General features: G+C 48.4%; 6 protein-coding genes across 6 annotated transcripts; 1 reads left to right on the top strand and 5 right to left on the bottom strand.

The window, feature by feature from the left end:
- Window positions 1-363: 363 nt before the first annotated feature.
- crzA (putative C2H2 transcription factor Crz1) lies at window positions 364-2,696 on the bottom strand (the record flags this gene model as incomplete). The annotated part of the gene is made up of 2 exons (XM_016739747.1): window positions 364-1,385; window positions 1,439-2,696. 2 exons carry the CDS (start codon window positions 2,694-2,696, stop codon window positions 364-366), a joined length of 2,280 nt encoding a protein of 759 aa, XP_016596509.1.
- Window positions 2,697-3,750: 1,054 nt separating this feature from the next.
- On the bottom strand, window positions 3,751-4,876 carry PEX2_024710 (Glycoside hydrolase, superfamily; the record flags this gene model as incomplete). The annotated part of the gene is made up of 2 exons (XM_016739746.1): window positions 3,751-4,479; window positions 4,547-4,876. 2 exons carry the CDS (start codon window positions 4,874-4,876, stop codon window positions 3,751-3,753), a joined length of 1,059 nt encoding a protein of 352 aa, XP_016596508.1.
- Window positions 4,877-6,111: 1,235 nt separating this feature from the next.
- On the bottom strand, window positions 6,112-9,633 carry PEX2_024700 (putative serine/threonine protein kinase; the record flags this gene model as incomplete). Its single annotated transcript, XM_016739745.1, has 1 exon — window positions 6,112-9,633. The coding sequence occupies one exon, from the start codon at window positions 9,631-9,633 to the stop codon at window positions 6,112-6,114; it is 3,522 nt and encodes a 1,173-aa protein (XP_016596507.1).
- Window positions 9,634-14,300: 4,667 nt separating this feature from the next.
- Window positions 14,301-15,519, bottom strand: PEX2_024690 (Glucose/ribitol dehydrogenase; the record flags this gene model as incomplete). The annotated part of the gene is made up of 5 exons (XM_016739744.1): window positions 14,301-14,431; window positions 14,499-14,661; window positions 14,752-14,969; window positions 15,187-15,364; window positions 15,463-15,519. 5 exons carry the CDS (start codon window positions 15,517-15,519, stop codon window positions 14,301-14,303), a joined length of 747 nt encoding a protein of 248 aa, XP_016596506.1.
- Window positions 15,520-16,374: 855 nt separating this feature from the next.
- Window positions 16,375-18,148, bottom strand: PEX2_024680 (uncharacterized protein; the record flags this gene model as incomplete). The annotated part of the gene is made up of 3 exons (XM_016739743.1): window positions 16,375-17,031; window positions 17,289-17,923; window positions 17,983-18,148. 3 exons carry the CDS (start codon window positions 18,146-18,148, stop codon window positions 16,375-16,377), a joined length of 1,458 nt encoding a protein of 485 aa, XP_016596505.1.
- Window positions 18,149-18,594: 446 nt separating this feature from the next.
- PEX2_024670 (uncharacterized protein) lies at window positions 18,595-19,383 on the top strand (the record flags this gene model as incomplete). The annotated part of the gene is made up of 4 exons (XM_016739742.1): window positions 18,595-18,873; window positions 18,930-19,227; window positions 19,275-19,301; window positions 19,367-19,383. The coding sequence occupies 4 exons, from the start codon at window positions 18,595-18,597 to the stop codon at window positions 19,381-19,383; spliced, it is 621 nt and encodes a 206-aa protein (XP_016596504.1).
- Between the last annotated feature and the right edge of the window lie 974 nt (window positions 19,384-20,357).

Below are 20,357 nucleotides of genomic sequence, written 5' to 3'. Positions count from 1 at the left end.
TGAGTAGAACAGTAACCACCTTGAAGGGGAAGTTGAGAGCCCAAGAGAATGAGAATGAAACAAAAATAACCGAAACAACGGCATAATAAACACCGATGTCTAAAAAGACCAGAAAAAGAACAATTAAACACCAAGACAATCATATCGCCTGATTGCCAGCTTCAGAGATCCGCAGATATCCCCGGGAGCATCCTGTATCTGAACGCCAACAAGCCTTTCTATATAGGCAGAATTGAAAACCAAAGAATGGGCTTTATGCAGATGTAATGCATCATGCAATATCCTTTTTGAAACCTGAAACAGGGAGAGGAAGAAGAAAGAAAAAAAAGAGGCAGGGAACAGAGGAAGCAAAGTCTACCAGTGTCATCCAGTCCACTTCTGATCAGAGTACCCAGGGTCTCCAGGATTGACTCCCATCATCTGACCAGAGTTATTGACACCGTACATACTTCCCTGGTTATTACCATAGCCACCACCCATCCCAGAATCATCCTCATCAAAGCCGAACTCCCCACCAGAGCTAGCATCAAAGCTACTCCGCCCACCAATCTCACCCGGGTCATCACCCACGGCCGAAATCTGGTCCCACTGCAATGTCTGCAGAGCTGGATATTGCGCCAGAAGAGCAGCGGGAAGAATAAAGTTGCCCGTCGATTGCCCATCCATGCCAGGCATGTTGGGCATAACGAGCGGCTGGGGAATTGGCTGGAGATGACTAGTTGGTGATTGTTGTTGCTGTTGTTGGTGCTCTAGCAAGACGCGGTCACGCTCTTGCGACTCCTCGTCGAGGAGAGGCTTGATGCATACCCGGCCTGCCTCGGAGCGGAAGTGGCGGCCCAGAGCGTCTGCACGAGCGAAGCGGCGGCCGCAGCCCCATTGTCCGCTTCGCGAGAGCTCGCCGCGGCAGACGAACTTCTTTTCACCGGAATGGAGGCCTTCGTGGCGTTTGCGGTCGTGCTGCCGTGCAAATGCTTTGCCGCACACTGTGCACACGAACGGTCGTTCGTCGGTGTGGGTGCGGAGGTGGGATCGCAGATTGTATGCGCGGGTAAACCTTTTCGGACATAGGTTGCACTGGAAGGTAGCCGGATGTTTCTGGATTCGTTTTGGCTCCCCGGGTGCTGCTCCGGGTCTTTGGGGGTCGGCAAGGTCTAGGATGTAGTTCCGGTTCTCGATTGATGAGGTGGAGAGACGTCGGTTTGACCGTGAGGGCGAGGGATCTCGCGAACTAGGGCTACTACGCGAGTGAGAGCCAACCGATCCAACAGGCGACAAGGATCGTGGGGTGACAGGCGCGCGGGGCTCCAGACTTGTTGCTGAAGTTGCAGGAGAGCGTGGGCGGGAAGAAGGGTGATAAGGGTCGGATTTACTACGAACACGGGATCCTAAGTTCTGGTTAGCATTGTATCAATCAAACAGGTTGTAAATTAGCACTTACGCATAGCGGGAGGGCTCAATGAGTCGAAATCTGCCGTTGATTTGGAGGGATCGAAGTTTGGACTCCGCAATGGCGGTGCAAACTCAACGTTAATCGATGGGGGAGCCATCTGTGAAGCTTGACCAATGTCACCCGGAATATTGTTCAATTGTCCCATGTTCATCGTGTCCTCTTGGGGTATTCCGTACATGTCTGTGGGTGCCGAGGGGAATTGAGTGAGATACGAATTATTCGGCACCATCTCAACCCCCTGCTGTGGCATCAACCGCGGAGAAATATACGGGCTGTGGAGGGGACTGATCCCCTGCTGATGCTGCTCTGACAACGTGAATGATTCCATGCCTAGGCCATTGTCGTAAAGACTTGGATCACTTTGGGGAGCCAAAGAAGGTGACGCATTGTTCTCAATGCCATCGAATTCGTGCTGAGACAGGTAGGGGGAGTGGTTGGCCGACGATACCTCGGATACTTCAGACGGTGCACGGCGATGGCCCTGGAAGGAAACGTTATTCATAACCGACTGCCAGTCCGGACCTGACTGGGCGGACAAATACGCCGCAGTAGCCGGGTCAAGGGAAGTGTGTCGTGAATGCCGAGGGGTATAGTATGCACCCGGTGTGGACCCTGGAGGGGACATGGGGCCAGGCGAGGAATGCTGCTGATCTTGCGATGATGGATGCGAGGATACTGAGGTGTTAGAGATGGGGCCGACCAGATCAGCGGGGTTGATCGCTTGGTTGATTGACTGGCGTTGGTGCCTTTGCGGGTCCAGCAACAACGAAGAATCATACTCGGGGGTAGAAGTACTGTTGGGGCTGTGATTCTGGTAGAGAGAAAAGTCTAATTCTGGGTGATTGGAGTTGAGCATATTGGAGAAGTTTTCGTCGCCCTGCATTGATCTGAGTCCCGTCGAAGAGTGCTCGAGCTGATTGACCAGGCTTGTCTCAAAGGACTGCGATATCGGGAGGTTGTTGGTATTGATAGTTGGACCATAGCTCTGCTCCGTCGGTGATAATGTCTGTGTCGAGGGCGCCCCAGCAAGGTAGTTTGGGTACCCATATGCTTCAGCGCCACCGATGCTACCGTCGGGGTTGTGAAAGGAGGGGTTTGTCGAATAAGCTGCCATGGAGGGGTCAACTCCTAATCCACCTGAGTTGGGGTCGTGATATTGTTGGCCGTGCGGCGAAGGGCTCACGCTCCGATTCTTGATATCCCCCGGGCAATAGACCGTGCCGTGGTTCTGGTCATGCGAGGCCATATTTGCGAATGCGCGCGGGTGAGGGCTCTTTCACAAGCACCAAGCTGGAGCTGTGATCGGGGACAAGGGGCGGAGTAGGGATCGAATATAGCGCAGAGATTCGGCGACAGGGGTAGATTAGATGAGTAAATCTGTCAGGGTCGTGGCCGCCTGGTGAAGCAGGGAGAATGGTGTCTGACGATATGGTGGGATGTCATTCGCAAGGGTCCAGGATCGGGTCCGGTACGCGAATGAGAGCCTCTGAGCTAGTTGTCAGCGATCGCCAGACTACCTCGTCATCCCTGAGAGCAATGATACCTTGAATTTGTCAAGAGGGCCGCAATGAGAGAGTAAATGAGGGAGGAGTTGAATGTGAGGCGTTTCACGTGCGCAAGGCGGTCTAGGTCAAACACGTCTGTGTATAGCAAGCCGTGTGTTGTCCATACGAAGTTGACTTTGGAGGTATGGGGATTATTATTTTAATATAATAATATTCCCATAATATTCTCCTGTGGGTGCCCTAAGCGTAAAGAGACAAGAGAAAGAGTTCCCACCTGCTTCTAATTACTCCGTACAAGTTCCTGCAAAAGAACCCCAAATGGGTCTCTCCCCACATTGGCATTATCAGTGTCCACTCTGATAACAGATAGGCGAACACAGACTATTTTTATATATACATATGCACATTCTTAGAGATTCAATTGAAGAGGAAAAGCGCTGCCTGTTGAATATACAGATGTTAGGCCGTGAAGCACTTTATCTCCCAAAGTGGAGGGGTTCAACGCTAAAGAGAACTTGGCCTTAGCTTTTGCACAGCCACCCAGCTGAGGCCCATGGGAGCTAGTCCTATTTGGGTATAAAGGATATAAGCTATTGGCCAAGGCACACTTCAACAGTCTGCCTTGTCTATAATTTGTACTTCGAGATGTTTGCCTGATTGTTGCCTAACTTTATTAGACCTTGCACAGCCAGTATCTGATTCAAACCATCAAATCAGGTGACAGTGCGAAGCCCTGTAAGCCCTGTAAGCCGTGTATACTTCATCACTGGAGTGAGATATTGGTATACGAAACTCTCACAGACTACCCAATGTATTCAGACTAGCCCTGGCCTGATCATTCGACCAAGAAAAGAACAAGTTATCATCACAACTGCTTCCAAGTCCCGCATTATCAACCCAAGCAGGTTCCCAGTAATAAATGCCCAATCCACCAACAGACTTGACAGCATCACCAAGCCTGTTAAGAAAAGTCTGCTGCCCAGCAACCGAAAAGGGAATATCCTTGAGATCCGACGGGAATGCAGTAGCGGGATTAGGACAAGTAACCGGCCAGTTCGTCTCAACAACCAGCGTCTCCTTATTGTACGTCGAGTGCAGATTCGCAAGACTCGTCTTCAGTGAAGCGAGCGTCGCATCCGCAGAGAAGAAGGGGTAATAAGAGACGCCGATGTAGTCGAAGTCCGTGGAGAGGAGCGCAGACCCGGATGCCAGAACTTGCTTATAGAACCACGACTGAGCCCCCCAGTCCCAGCCGTTGTCGAGGTGGATCAAGATCTTGGGAGTGGTTGCCAGCTTGGAGTCCTTCACACCCCATGCGGCGGAGTGCAGGATCCGTGCAATGTTGCTGTAGCTGCTTGTTCCGCCCAGGGGCCATGCCAGGCCGCTCCGAATTTCGTTGCCGATGGAGACAATCTCTATATCGAGCTTGTTGTCCGCAAACGTGTTGCATACCTTCAGGGTATAGTCGTACACTTGTCCAGCCAAGACTCCGATGTCCGTTTTGGACCAGGCCGAGGGAGCGCTCTAAAGAAGCGAGTAGGTTAGTCATTGGATCAAGCAATTCGAGTGAGGCATGTTTTTATATTCGTACCTGTGCACTTGGATCCGCCCATGTATCACTGTAATGCAGGTCGAGAAACGTGGTCATGCCCTGCGCCTGTACTCTCTTTGCGAGCTTAACGTTATAGTCCAGGTCGTATGATCCATCACTGGGATTCACCCAGACACGCTGGCGAACAGAGTTGATGCCGCTGGCTGAGAGGATGGTTTCCAGCTTTTCCGGTGTACCAGCGAGGTTCTTGTAAGAAATGCCTTTACCTTCCTCGATGAGGAGGGAAGAGATATCCACGCCTTTGTAGGTTATTGCGGCGGATGTTGAGGCGAAAAGCTGAGCGGCAGCTAGAAAGAGGTAGGGAAGCATGATGGGCAACCACTTCTTGGAACTGAACGAAGTCAATCCACGTCGATGGCTATGTGAAGCAGAGGGAAGCTGTTAAATTGTAGAGACTGGGTTGCTTTCATTCTATCTGCTTTCTTATATACTTTGCATAACCTAGAACTTCAAATTTTTCCGAACATTTCCCCCCTTAACATCTTGTACCTGACTCAAAGGAGAAAAGTCCGAACTGAACGGTGCAAGCCCTCTTTTGGCCTAGTCTCCGCGGCGAAACAGATGGTGAAACACCAGAATACTTAAGTAGTGCAATCTTTATGCATACTTTGGCTTTCGAAGAGCAAAATGCTGTGGTAAAGTCAGCGGTCCTTTCATATTGTTATTGGTAGAAGTACATAGTTGGGATTTCAAAGTGAGACTAGGGGCATATAATCCCACGGGGAACTCCCACTGGAGGAATTGATAGAATTATCCCCTCTATGACGAAACACTATTCTACACTTAGAGTTTTCTATAACGTATGAGAAACAGGTTGATCTCAGGGGGAGGGATAGAATGAGAAGTCCCCAAACCCCAAAATATTTCATTTCTTCATCACACGCTAGACGTCTCGCCTCCCAGCATCATATATCAGTCATGTCGCAATTGCCCAGATTCCCCAAGAGACACATACTCTGTAGGTCCTCGAAGATCAAGGGATCCAAAATATGGCCCCAAAACCCAACCTTCCAGTTTTGACAAAGTCAACATTACATACAGTTTAAAAAAAAAAAAGCGATCTGGCCCCTCATCCATGCATAAGACGAAGAGAGAGGAACAAAAAGAAGAAGAAAAATAGAAACCCCTGAAATGCACTGCGGGATTATCTGCCCTCCATATTCATAGTCACAGACACTGAACTCAACAGAACAGAACAGAAACAGATATGCAGACGGGGTCGGTCGGAGGCACCGGGGACTTCTTCGCAAGGAGGCACCGATGGATGCTCATGCGAGTTCGTGTATATGTACAGACCATGTAGAATGTATGGAACAATTTCTAGGAACAATTTCCACATAGCAGGCGGCTGGGAACCGGAATGGAAAGAGAATCAAAACGAAATTCGGTGATATACAACAACTTCACTAGTTATAGGTAGGAAGCGTCGAGGATGGAGAAAGCGTTGGTAGATACTATGAGTGTTGTAAAGGTGGTGTGGTAGCCGGATCAAATGTGTGGACTGGACTAGACTGATCGGGACCGGCCGCATTTCAGTTCGATACCTAGGACGGAATATCCGATGCAGCAGCCTTGGGAGGCGGCTTGCGTTTCCCAATCACAAGGCCTTCATCTTCCGACTCATCCTCGTCCTCGTCATCGCAGTAGTACCTCGATTCATCCTCTTCGGACGACCGGGGCGAGTTCGGACGAGGGGGTTTGAGTGTCTCTCCAGTTCGGAGCATCGAGGGTACTTCGTCCAAGTCACCTCCCTTGACCGAGTAACCATCACCAGAGAGAGACGATGCGTTTGAGACGACCGACGGAATGCTAGGGTGAGAGGCACTCTGGGACATGCCGCTGGTGAAGTCGTCGGCAGAAGAGGAAGAGATAGTGGCTGAGGTGGAAGCGGCCAGCCCATTGTTGGTGTTGTCGGGGCATCCTTGGTTGGTAGGTGGATTTATGGGCGGCAGGAGGAGCGATTCAGTAGAATACATCGCATAGTCAACTCTCAAGGTACCGCCCTCACTTGCCTCGATGTCGCTCCGTCTGCGGCGCAAGAGTGCATCCCTTGTGAGGCTAAGAGATTCTGCAGGTGATGTATCCTCGAGCTGCGGAGGTCGTATACACCGGTTTGCGTGACTAGGGGCCACTGGCTCGGCAGAAGGGTGTTCCTCCTCATGCCACAGCCCGGGGGTGCGCACTTGGCCGTGGGCAGATGCATTGCTGACAGCGATGCTAGGCCCAGCTGAGGGACGTTCTCCATCCCCATGTAGAGATCTTGTCTCGCCAGAGGGAGAAGTGCGCCGACTGCGACTACCTCGTGATGCCCGTCGAGTAGCTCCACTAAAAAGACTACCAAGGTTGGTCGGTCCTAGGGCCTCGATGATGGAAAATGGCCGAACAGTCAATGGGGTATCAAAACTGGATGGCTTAACCGTCTTTGCAGATTCTGATGTGGACATTGAGGACTTTGCGCGACGAGGAGGACCAGGTCGGGGTGTCACGATAGGAGGTGGAGTGGCAACCTTAGTCGCAGCAGCAAGCTTTGCTGCAGCTGGTTGCACGGCATCGAAATAAGATGCCCAATCGCCTTCATCCACTGGGCTTGCAGTAACGCTCTGGGCGAGCGGGTGTCCTTGATTTCCAAATTTGAGCGGTCGGAATAATTCCTCGTCCCCTCGCAAACTGGACCGACGAGAGTCGCGGGAGGTTTTCCCGAATGTGCTGTTACTTGCGGCAGAGGACAGGGTCTCGGTAGACGGTGTCGTGCTCGATGTGCGCTTCCGGGATTCCTTGTCCTTTGACCGACCGCTGCCGAACCATTTGGCAACATTAGACCGAACCCGTTGAATGAATGGAACTTTGCTGACGGCGCTTGTAACTTCTTCATTCGAGACCTCAATTCGCTTACCCTTGCTTTGGTAGCCAGGGTCGGTCTCCTCGATCCAGATTCGAGGGTTGGGAAGACCATGAAGTGTCCAAGGGTGGTGTTTAATCTCTTTCAAGGTGATTCTCTTGATCGGGTCTTTGGTTAATAGACGCCTGAGCAGATCGTATAGCTCATCGTCAATATCCTCATAGACGAGCTCATCATCATTTCTCAGGTTCCACTGATTGGAGTCAGACGCCTCATCCATCACGGGCACGAGGCGCTTCCGTGGAATGAAGACTTCCTTCTTCACAATGGTCTGGAACATGCTGTACCCATCATCCGAAACAAACGGTAGGCGACCAAAGATCATTCCATACAATGTGACGCCGAGCGACCAAACGTCGACCGCACCAGTAATCTTGGGGATTGACCCAATAGTTTCCACAAAGTCATCGCCGGTATAACATAATTCGGGGGCATAGAAAGCCGGAGTACCAACAGTCTTGGACAATTCACGAGCATCGTCCAACTCCGTCGCATCAGTCTCGCCCACCTGTTCTTCTTCCTCGTCCCGCATTGGGCGTCCCAGATAAGAAACGCCGAAATCAGAGATCTTCACCCGATGAGTGCTGGTGACGAGTAGATTAGCCGGCTTAATATCTCGGTGGATAATACCCTGGTAGTGGAGGTACTCTAAGCCAAGAACCGAGTCCCGGAATGCGCTGCGGGTTTCAGCGATAGTTAAACAAGGAACGAATGCCATGTCATCGCCCTCTGCAGACCACTCGGGTTCAGAGGGGGCGTACCCAAAGCTACTAGAGGTTGTGCTGGAACGTCGTTCGAATGGGTAATCTGAATAGGCACCGTACATGCTGCCCTCGACGGCATTTAGACACGGGTCCTGGGTGAAGGATGGGCTTGAGTCATCTGTTACTGCAACAGAACGACTAGATGATCTCCTGATGGGAAGACCACCCTCGTCATCCTCCTCCTCTGAAGATTCTGCACCGTGCTCCAGACTCCAAGCGGGGATCGGCCCTTGCTGGGCATCGGCAGCCTGTGCTTCAATCCGCTCGCGAGCCCTTTCCCGTTGCCGCCGCAGATGCTGGGCAGTTCGAATAAATTGGTGGCTCTCTTCCAGAAACGCGGGGGTGTCTGGGATTCCATTCTTTTCTCGCTCAAGACGTAGCTTGTCGACGTGGACAATTTCTCGTAGACCCTTCTTGCGCCAGACAATCTCGCCATTTTCAACATACTCTAGCACGATGTACACCTTTTGTCGATTCGGGTCGTCGATGACTTCGAGCAGGCTGACCACGTTTGGATGCCGGGCCTTCTTCAGAATAGCCACCTCCTTCTTCACTTTGTCTTCTGGATTACCCAACTTGCCTAACCGACGGCGAGTGGAGTACCGCTGGACGATCTTGATGGCAACTTTCTGCTTAGTCGCAACGTGCTGGCCTAATTTCACTTTGCCATGTTCACCCCGCCCAAGCTCTTCGAGGATCTCATACTGGTTGATGGTTTTGTTTCCCGTGATCATGTCGCGATCAACTTCGGCGGTGTGTGTTTCTTTCGGTGGTTGAAGATGTGATGGATGGAGAAGTGAACTTCCCATCGAGATGTCATCGTCCGACGCGGTTGGCGTTCCCATGCGAGAGTGTCTCATGGAGAAGAGCCCCGGGCTCGATAGCGGGGTGTTGCCCGCAGTACGAATACCCCGGGCATAGGAATGTCTGGGTAGCGGATCTGGGTCTATGAGGTGGGGTGGTTGCCAGGTGGGATGTACCTGGGACTGGAGGGAGGCATAGGATTGATCGGGGTAAACTGGTAATTGATGATCCGAGTGTCTCGAGGTGCGCTGAGTGCTCCTTCCAATGCTTCCACTTTCCGATCGGACATCGACCACGATACCTTCGTTGAGGGCTTGTAGGGAGCTCGATGATGAGCGATTCGAGGGGGTCCGGGCACCGTAAAGGCCGGGAAAGGCCTGGCGGAAAGTCGCAGCGGCTTCCGACACATCGGTGATAATGGGCTGTTCCGCGGATGATTTGGATGGAGGACGAGACTCGGGTTCGTTCGACGCAGATGGTAGTTGCGATGACTCGTCGGACCGGCTGATATTCCGCTTGTGATTTTTTGAGACATGACCATTCCGAGCCAGCTGATCCGGATCCTCCAGACCAGCTTGCGAGGACCGAATTTCTGTCATATTCCCGTCTTCCTTCTTTGGTGATATTATTTCAAAGGGAGGGGGCCGAAGCAGCTGTGCCGAGGGTGCAGTTGAGCATCCTAGTTGAACATCCTCCGATTCGATTCTTTATTTTTTTGGGAGGGGGTTTCCGTAATAATTGGTTCAAGGTGAGCTGACAAGAAGCTCTGTTGGCACGGACGAACAGGTCGGCATTACTTTCGGGAGATCAATAGGGATGGCGACAACTGAGCAACGGAAACCGTGTACCGGACAGCGGGTTGTCGCCTTAGGGGGGAAGGACACGAGGTAGACCTGCTACTGCACGAGGATGTGGACGATCCCACATCCACACGTGGGGATTTGAGTCAAAAAAAGGAGTGCCGTTGCAGCAGATGCTATAAATAATTTGGGGTTAGGCTCATTCGGATGGCCAATTCTCGGGGATGGAGGTGGGGTGGAGAGCAGCGAGATCGGAATCAATCAAGTATAAGAGATCCGAAAGTAAATGTGAAAAGGAAAGGCAAGACAGCCAAGTAGCTGTAAGAATTACAAAAAAAGGGATGGAGAAAAAGATGGAGAGACCAAGACAAGAGGGGAGAGTTGAAGAGAGTCGAAGGGGGGGAGGTTGGGTGGGTAATAGGGCAGAGCGATGATCGGGATGCCAAGCCAAACAATTTTACCATTGACAAGCCCAAATGGCAGATTAAAAATAAGTTAAGAGAAAAAAAAAATTGGGATGAGCTATAAGTGTTTAATTAATTTACTTTGGAAATTGTTATTATTGATATCAAATTTCAGGTTTTAATATCCAGTGGGGCTGTCAGCTCTGGAATTCCGGGCTGTTTGCAGATTAATCTAACATCTGTATTATGTAGTTAGATATTACCCCTATAGACTAGTACTTGCTATTTTATACTAAATATACTAGATATACTAGATTATACATCTATGTATATATGTTGTAGTTGGTTATGTTCTTTCCAGTGGCGGATTTGCCACTGGGGTCTTTACGTCGAGGACTTTCCCGTGGACAACAAGGAATTGACTCCCATGGATGACAGATTGCATATACAACATAGGCAATAGGCCTAAACTAGAAGTCATCGTGAGAATGCCCAAGAAAATGGCCGGCCATGGTTGCCCAACGTATGATGCTTCTTATTTTCTTGGGACCCGATGTCCTCGGCTCCGAAGACACTGAGGTTCTTCGTGTGTATGTATCCATGTATGTAGGTTACTCCGGCCCTGGCTATATACTATTTTGCCTCCAATCGCATTGCACTCAGCTCGGCACCTTCAAACTTCTGCCCGAACTGCTGGCCCCAATACCGGAAACTGTAGGGGGTTTTTTTCCAGTACTACGTATACCTTTTCCTGTTTTTTTTTTGGTCGTTCATCCCAACCAGTTGACGGTAGAAAAAGGCAAAACTGTGTCCATGGATGGACCTTCCGCTCTTTTCGGCTTAGATTCTCCGTACACTCCGACTTTATATTGTACACACACACACATATATATATCTATATACTATGTGTATACAAACATAGAGAGAGAAATATATGGATATAAAATTACTACAATACAGAATACAGAATACCCCCAGTCTCCCGGGAAGCGTCCTGCATGAAGCTCTTTAGGGGAGGAACCTTGGAAAATACTAAAATCTGCGGTCCGTGCGTCAATGAATCAGTGCGCTATACTCGACGTCATATAGGGGTCTGGCCCCTAATTAGCCTTCTTTCCTTTTTGGTATAAGCAACAAGTTTTTCATTACTTTGTACATACAACATAGTAGGGATATCATCTTGGCACTTTATTATATCCGGACTAATACTCTTATTGGCACACAATCATGTTTTCCTGTCCGTATGATTGGTAATTTGCTGACTTATTTTGTATATTATCTGCATTAACATATTCCATGATAACACTTATGAGTATGCACGAGGATCAGACATATCCAGAGATGAGACGCGATTCTCTGCTCAAACAATCCCCACAACTTACGGTGCGGGGGATCACTCGATCGACTGGTGAAAAAAGGGGCTAAACAGACTAGACAAGGATGATCGCGGGGGTTTAATGAGCATACTTCGTAGTCCACTTACCCCAGACGCTACTCAATCTAATAGTATACTAGTCTGTTCATGGGAGGTACATTGATATACTCATCCTCACCTCAGGACATAGCGGAGTGGATTGGAGCAGCCACCCTTGTTGTCGCATGTGAGAGATGTCTGAGCAATGGTTATATGCCGCATTCTAAGCCATAATGGTCATCTTATAGTACAGGGGTAGAGCGCGCAAGAATGCCAATTACCATTACAATTGTGATACAGTTTGCCCCGCGCAGTGGAAGTTCGGCCTAAACATCCGAGACAACACGCTCTGCAGCCATTTCCGGCGCCGGAGCATGCGATTCCAAACCGAGCTAATCCTATAAAAGACCAAGAGGCAGGAGCATCATGGGCAATTGCCAGGGTGGTTGGCTATACCTCGACCGTTTCAATACAACAATAATCTTATTCTGCATGATATGCTGTCTTTATTTTGTTACGTTTCACATCCAGGTTCAAATCATTATTTGATTTTCTCCAAGACGCATGTACCTACAGTCCCCGAGCGCCACCTGCACCGCAAAAGCGATCAAAGCACACGAAGATGGGTATGGACTCTGCTCACCAGGCGCAATCCTATTCCCAATTTCACATCCCTCATCCAATTCGGGATCTGCGCTGATACTCATTGAGAGAAATTGCTCGTGTCGATCCTGCTGTATGACTAAAGGGTAAGAGGGGGTTTTTTTTGCTCTCAGTCTTTGATTGATTCCCAGTCGACCGGGCATATGCCACGCCCTAGTCCCTTATTAATCTGTGTTAAAGTCGAGCTAGATTTGCAAGTTGGCTATGCTGAATACATACCGGACATCAGATACTAGTGGTCTAGGCGCCATTGTGAATGGTGTTTGTGCGCAGGCACGGTGCGATGTGGTTGGATTTAGATTATTGTTCTCAGTTGATATCCACCTACTCCGTAGTGGTTTTGATTTTTGGATTAAATACCAAAGGTGTTTGGTATTGAATAGTAATTAATAGAATAGCCCTGCTAATACCTCTGAGTTCCTGATTTTCACAAGTGATTATATACAAGTCCACAGGTGACAACTCTCTTGTCTTAGAGACTCGTTTATAGTCCATATGAAGGCAAAGTGCATGATCACATAGTATCGGATATTTGTCCATCATTGCCGAATAAAGTTAACCCACCAGTCCACGGATCTCATTTACTCGTAAAGATTGACTTGCTAAAGTCAACTAGCTTTTCCACTCATGTTTGCTTTTCCTCTTCGCCTCTCGTACTCCTAAGACTCGGCGCCCCCAAGAGCCGGTGACTGACGATGGTAGCCGCTGAGCCCAGGTAGTCGGTTCGAGCATTCTTCCATGCACGGGTCCCGTTCTAGGTGCCTTCAATAAGCGGGATAGTTATTTGCTTACACTACTAGCTCCATTGGGACTATAGAACATAGTCTACGCTTGTAGTAGGCCTCCCGTTCATAGGCGGGCATATATGTACTTCGTGCTCACATTTGACCTATATGATTTTAATTCTCTCAATACAACTAGCCCACCAGTCCATTTTCACACATGCGAACTAGCTGTACAAAGAAGCTCTGCTAGCATTAGATGTAAGCTAGGGAATCTGGTGCCATGGTGCCGTGTTGAGGTCTGAGAATTTTCTCCTTTTCGACATGAAACTACTACATATTTAGCAGTACACACCAGATTTTAGCCGGCGCTCATTACTTGCCTGATCGGAATGCCGCCACTTTGTGAAGGTGCCCAATATCTCATCTACGGGCAGCACAGGGTGAATACTCCCGAGGTCACTTACTTTACTTAATAAGCAGTCAGATGATCCATCCTTGGATTGTCAGTGAACGTTCAGCCCTGAAGGTCATGCTTACCTAGTCATCTGCCTGCTAGAACTAAAGACATCCATCCTAGAGAGTCATAGACTGACTAAAGTAAGAACTATTATTGATTTAAAAAGTTAGTAGACAAAGCGTACAATAAGTGCTGGGGGAATCACGAGATATATAATAGAGGCACATCTACATTCACCTTCGCCTTTTGACTCTTACAAATTATAGACTTTAAAATACAAAGTAAGGCAACTACTCGAATCAAATATGATATCATAAACAGCCAAGATCATATGAGCTCCTGGAAACGTGACACGACACCTATTACATCCATTAAACGTAAGATCTATCTACAACTTTCGGGTTCGCCTAGGTGCTTGCCTTTCCGTTTTAGTACCCATCTGAAGCCGCTTTTTGGTCAGTGAGTAAAACCGAGCACTCTGATTTACTCACTAAGTACTCACTAAGTGTAGAGAAGAACGGCCTGAGTAAACTACTATTAAACACCAAGGCGCAATACAAGGTGAAATGATAAAGATATTGTCATAGAACCTGAGAAATTCTCTATACAATTGCTTCTACTTTTGTAATATTTGTGATACCGGGTGTGGTACGTGATTGCATTCATATGTAGGTTAGATTGTGATTGTGATTGTCCCAGCTGGTTCATCTCATTACTGACCAGGCAAATTAAATAGCATTCAAATATGAGCCCGTACACAACAAACGATAAGAACTAAGAGACATAAAAGAAGCAGAGCTTCACTAGAAGGAAGCAACCTCATTCTCGGTCCAGCCCCAGAACTGGGCTGCTATTCCTGATCCACCTTCGGATTTTCCTTTGAGAGAACTGGCCACGTCCTTCCGTGGCTTGTCAATCTTCCCCCATGGCTCCACTACAACCAAATTGAGAGTTAGCTAAAGGTACACACATATACTAGAAACGAACTGTAGTATACGTACCAAAAGCACCATTATTTGCCAACGAGATATCAGAAGACAGGCCCGCATAGAGCTCAGTGTAAGCACCGAAAATCGGTTCCTTGAGAATCATGTTAGCTATCCACATCTGCCACCATGGGACATTTCTGTATAAATCCGTTTTCAGATTCCCCGGATCGGCAGACTAGAGAACATGAGTTAGCTACAGTCACGAAAATATTCCTTGGGGTCTCTCATCTAATGGAGAAGAGTTTCGTAATCGATTCAAACTCACCACGCTGACGACGCCAGAGTTGCCGAATCGCTTGGCATATTCGCTGGCATAAAGAATATTGCCGGCCTTGCTCGCTCCGTACGTGATGCGCTCATTGACTGGGGTATGATAATCCAAGTTCGACATATCGATACCATTTTTCGGCGCATACAGCTTCTCCGCCTGTGATGCAAGCCACACAACACGCACTGAGCCCTTCTCCGCCTTGCTAGCAGTGGCTACCAAAAGTGGAGTCAGGAGTTTTGTGAACAGGAATGACCCGACGCAGTTCGTGCCTAACTGCAACTCGTATCCTTGCGTGGATTTGCTTCAGGCTGGTGGAGTCATGACTCCCGCATTGTTCCAAAGAACGTCCAGTCTCGACTCCTTACTGAGAAACTCCACGGCCGATGCTCAAATGGTAGTTAAGTCGCCGAGATCAAGCCGCAGGAAGACTAAATCGCCTTTGGAATTTCTGTTGCGGGATTTGATGCCCTTGATTGTCGCCTCGGCTTTTAGAGGTCGTCCGTGCAGCGACATAGACCTTTGCATTGCGGGAGTAGAGGATTTCGGCGAGGAGGGCGCCGAGACCAGTGTTAGATCCGGTCAGGATGAAGACCTTGAGTCCAACAGCCTTTCAATTAGTTTATTTAAAAATAAAATAGCTGGAAAATGTCGTTGATACACGCCATAAGCCAGCAATTGGCGCCCGGATTGCATAGGATAACCCACCTTGCCAGTTTGATCAGGGCAATTCTTCTCGGTGATGGTTGGCGGTGCATTCCCCATTGCGCTTAGCTCGCGTGCAAATGCGTTTGAAAGTAGATGGCAAAATAAGCTAAGGAAGAGATAGACTTTTTGCAATTTCAACACTCCGCACTCCGGAGTCCGTATATGCCTCCTAGAGATCTAAATTAATAGTCTACTTTTTAGCTCGAATTTTATGACCAATGAAACTTTCTCCGTGGTTGATCATATATCCACCGAGCGGCCCCATTCTGCTTATAACGCTAGCCTAGTTAGGCATGGTGGGCTTATCCATAGATGTTGTATAGGACCATTAGGCTTCGGAGCATGGAAACGTTTTCGGCTAATCCCGCCAATTCAATTTTGTTCTTGCTATCTGTTTGTGGCTAAAGGTGAGACTAATAGCTGACTGGAAACTTCCTTTTGTGTTCTTAAGTCCGGATAGGTCGGGATTTACGGAGTACAATGGCCTTGAACTTGACGACAGTGCCATATCTCCACTCATACTGAATTCTTGAATATAAATACTTGAAGGTAAAAAGCAGAATTAGGCAAAGCCATTAGTCTTGATAACACTTTGCTTCCTGCCGTTTTCAATCTTTCATCCTTCCACAACCGTCTTTCATCATGTCGACCAATCCTGAAAATCAGACCATTCTCATCACTAGTGCCTCTGGCTTTGTGGTCACGCATATTGTGAATTTGTCTCTCCAAGCGGGATACTCCGTACGAGGTACTGTCCGGTCTAATACAATCGCTAAGAAGGTCCGAAAGACCTTCCCACAGTTTGAGTCGCAGCTCAGCTTCGCCATTGTCGAAGACATAGGTAAAATAGGCGCTTTCGGTGTAGCTGTGCAAGGCGTGCACAGCGTTATCCATACGGAAACTCCCTTCAAATTATTCGTTGAGAACAACGAGCGCGACCTTCTGCGCCCTGCGATTGATGGGACGTGCAATGTAGGTGAAGGTTTCCGGGTTGCAGATGAAGAATCGCTCTCCACCAGCCTTAGGGACTTCATAGGCACGGAGATGGGCTTCAGCAACATCACGAACATCCACGTAATTCCAGAACATATCAGGGACAAGGTCGCTGGACTTCGATTGCGGGGATATCAGGCGGTAGATGTCTGCAGAGGAAGTATTCAAATTGGCCAGATCGACGGTGGCGTTTAGGTTCGGCCCATAGATCATCGGCGGCATGATAGTGGCGATATCGAACTGCGGCTTCACCTCCTGGACAAAATCCCATGCTGCGCGCTCAGCCAACGCCTTGGCAGTTGAGTAAGAAACTGCTCCATAAGCATCGCTTGCAGCGGCGACCTCGTAAGGTATTGGGTTCCAGTCGGCTTCGCTGTAAACATGATCCGGCCAGTTGCCTTTCGTGATGTCCATCATGGCGGCAAATGAGGAAGTGATGACAACACGCTTGACTTGAGGAGCATGCTTGCTGACCGAATCTAGGACCAAGTTTGTGATATTTTGCGTGCCGAACTGCCCGAGGGCAAAGATCGTGTCCCAACTGGGACGCCCGGATCGGGAAAAGTTATTTCTGAACTGTTTACCACCGATGTGTCCAAGTCACAGAAGGTGTTGGGTCTCAAGTATCGCAATCTTGAAGAGACCGTTGTTGACGCGGTGAAATCCCTTCTGGCACTAGAGGCGAACTAGGTCTAGTGAGAGTCCATCGGCCCCACCTGACCCAACACTATGTATTCACAGCAATTAATTTATAGATATCGGAAAATCATCTTCTCTCCCCGCTTCCTCCTCCAGTGGTTCGTGTAATTGATCAACTCCGGAATACCACGCACCGCCCATGGCCATTTCTTGACAAAAGCCTCGCTAACTTCCCAGCTTTTAGGATCCGAGGGCTCCCCCCATACGAAGAGACCACAGCTCTCATCCGATAAGTCCCAAAATCCCATGATATCAGCGCATAGCTGGTCTTCATCGAAATCACCCGCGCTTATGAGATTGTCTCGCATGCCGGGGAATGGGAAAAAGTCCAGCCATGGGTGGTGTAGGATCTTGCGCTGTACCTGAGTCGGTTGTAGACCAACTGGCAGCTTCGTGTGGTCGATTTTACTCGCCCCATCTGTATTGAATTGCGATATAGAATCATATGGCATGCATCCTCTTTCTGCGGCTATCCCTAGGACCGATAAATTATGAACAAACGCGCGGAACACGTTCACTTTACGGAGCGTTATGAGGTGGTCTGTGCTCGGGGTATTCAAGATGTAGCTTTGGTAGGCGGATTTGCTGAAATTCTCAAGAAATATGAGCGCTTCGTCCTTGCGAAGACGCCAGGCGGGTTGCTTTATCGAGCTTTGAGAGGGGGGGTTTGGTGGGCGGGATGCGATTACGGGCTGCTCTTCTATGGCGTCAGGCCAGTAATGGTTCTGGCTACCATACTTGCCATGCTCTCGTAATTGCTTTCGCTTTCCTGGTCTTATTAGCCTAATCTGTCTGTAGCTCTCTTGCCAATACGGATAAATGACTTACGATATGCTCTCTGGTTCAGCCGATTTTGTCGCCTCCGTCGTTCTTTCGGGTCATTTGATGTAGACCAGTCATCACACGGGTTCAAATCGAGTGTGTCGTCGTAAGGGTCCTGTAATAAGGTAGGCTTCGTCAAGCCATTAATGGAGAATATTGTGATACAAGCCATTTTAGGCAGGAAGGTGGATATCAGTGGTCAGATTCATTCGGGGAGCATTCTAGGGCCCACCCGTAAACTAGGTAAGCATAGAATTAGTCATTTACACGTGACTGGCATAAGCATGATCACAGATCTGAGCCTGTGCTGGCATCTACTTAGTGAGTAACTCAGTGAGCCTGAGCCTCTGAGCCTGAGCACCCTTATAAAAACGGCGGCAGCTCAAATAGGAAAGCCCCACCATCCAGGGAAAATCCGGTACGTATATGTTGTGTTGTAGTGACATTATTATACTACATTCACGTCAGTATGATATAGCACACAGATGGACAAATGAGCTGTTATTATAATTAAATTAGGTATATGGAGGTCATATTCCTGCTGTGAATATTTCCTTCTAGGACCACATAATGAGCATTACCCATTGTTCACCAAGAACCTCTTCTTTCAATCAACTCATGTCACGCGTTGCCCAGAGACGTGGAATTACAACATCCATCGCCATGACACCCCGCATCACCGATACGATCAAAAAAGACCACCGAGAGATTGAATCATATTATGGCAAGATAATTACGTCCAAAGACGAGGATGAACAGACCCGCTTCCAAAATCTGTTTACCTGGGAACTAGCTCGACATTCCATTGGAGAAGAGCTTGTTGTTTATCCTCTCTTTGAAAAACTGCTCTCCGATGGTGTAGCAATGGCCAATAAGGACCGTAATCAGCATCTGAAAGTTAATTAAGCTCCTCTGCTACCTATCATGGTGCTGACGTGGGTTGATGTGCCTAGGTTAAAACACAACTGAAGGCGTTCCAGAACATGACACCTTCAGATACACAGTTTGTTCCTACTATCAGAGAGCTGATGGAGAACCTTTCTGAGCATATTAAAGAGGAGGAGAGTGACGATTTGCCTAAACTGGAGCAAGCCTTGTCCCAAGAGGATAGTGAGGGCTGCTCTAAAAGCTTTGGCCGAACGAAGATGTTCGTTCCTTCGCATTCTCACCCTAGTACACCAGACAAGCCCCCGTACGAGACAGCTGTGGGGCTTCTAACGGCTCCTATGGACCATCTCGCTGATCTTTTCCGTAAGTGGCCTGATACTTCGGGGATGCCTAATCCATCTACGAAATAGAATACGCTGCTATGATCCTTGCGGGCTGTATGCATTTATTTGGATTCTTTGCTGGAAATTGTATACTTAGAATGCTGTTAATTGGTTTTTAGTGCCGTATACTTTATAGGCTAATGTTGATTTGCTGATTAGCTTATTAGTAACTTTGGGTTGAGGCGGTGATTTACGAATTCGGTATCAATTACGCCGACGTGACGAAAATGGACATAGACACCAACTTTGGAACTGGACTTTTGGTCTGGATAATCATACGATATCCTTGGCACCAGGACCCCAGTAGCTCTTGCCTTCCTTCGGTTTAATTCTATGATCCTGAGTTAACCCAAAAGTCAGGCTCAATTTGCTTTGTGGCAGGGACACCCTGGCAGACTCGTGTAAGCGATGAATCGCCTAGATCTAATTGCCCCGTAGTCCCTCTGCCGAGTGTATCACTGACATTTATCATTCAAGCCAATGTTGCTCATTAATCTCCTGGCTTTGATAGTGTCCTTAACACCCTATATACATAATCTTACCTACCTTTCTAGTCCTCATTACTATAGCAAAATATAAACAGCTTCACCGGTCATGTCCTCAACCCTGACTTCTATTAAGTTCTGCTTGCCACTCTCTAAGTTTGCTGCCATAGATGCCCTGCTCATCTGCCATGCTAGTTTTGGAAATATTGAACGTTTTGACTTGGTCTACAATTATATGTGCTTATCTACTTAAATAGAACAAAAAGGAGGATCAATCCTCGTAGTGATGCGGTTTCCTTCAACATGAACCTCCGACCTGCTTTTCAGCCTACATTAACACGAAATCAATAAAACTTGGCACCGATATTCCGTTCTCATGGCGCTGGCGATATTCCTTGAAACTCCCCGGGATGGATCGTTGTGAGGCGATGGGCAAGTTTTCGGTGGAGGCAAATATAGAAAACTGGGGTTGAATAGACGTCAAGGTGACTCCATCGCATTTGACAAAAGACACCTCGTGGCGTTAGATGTATAAATATGCTGTGAATTTAGCATAGAATCATACATTCCAATTTATCAACCACCTGCAATTACATTCTACTGTTCTGTACATATATCACTATCA

The sequence above is a fragment of the Penicillium expansum genome, assembly GCF_000769745.1.
Source record: "Penicillium expansum strain MD-8 chromosome Unknown contig66, whole genome shotgun sequence".
In the NCBI taxonomy this organism is placed as follows: domain Eukaryota; kingdom Fungi; phylum Ascomycota; class Eurotiomycetes; order Eurotiales; family Aspergillaceae; genus Penicillium; species Penicillium expansum.
Note: the sequence above shows the minus strand (reverse complement) of the source record. Positions and strands in the feature narration are given on the sequence as shown.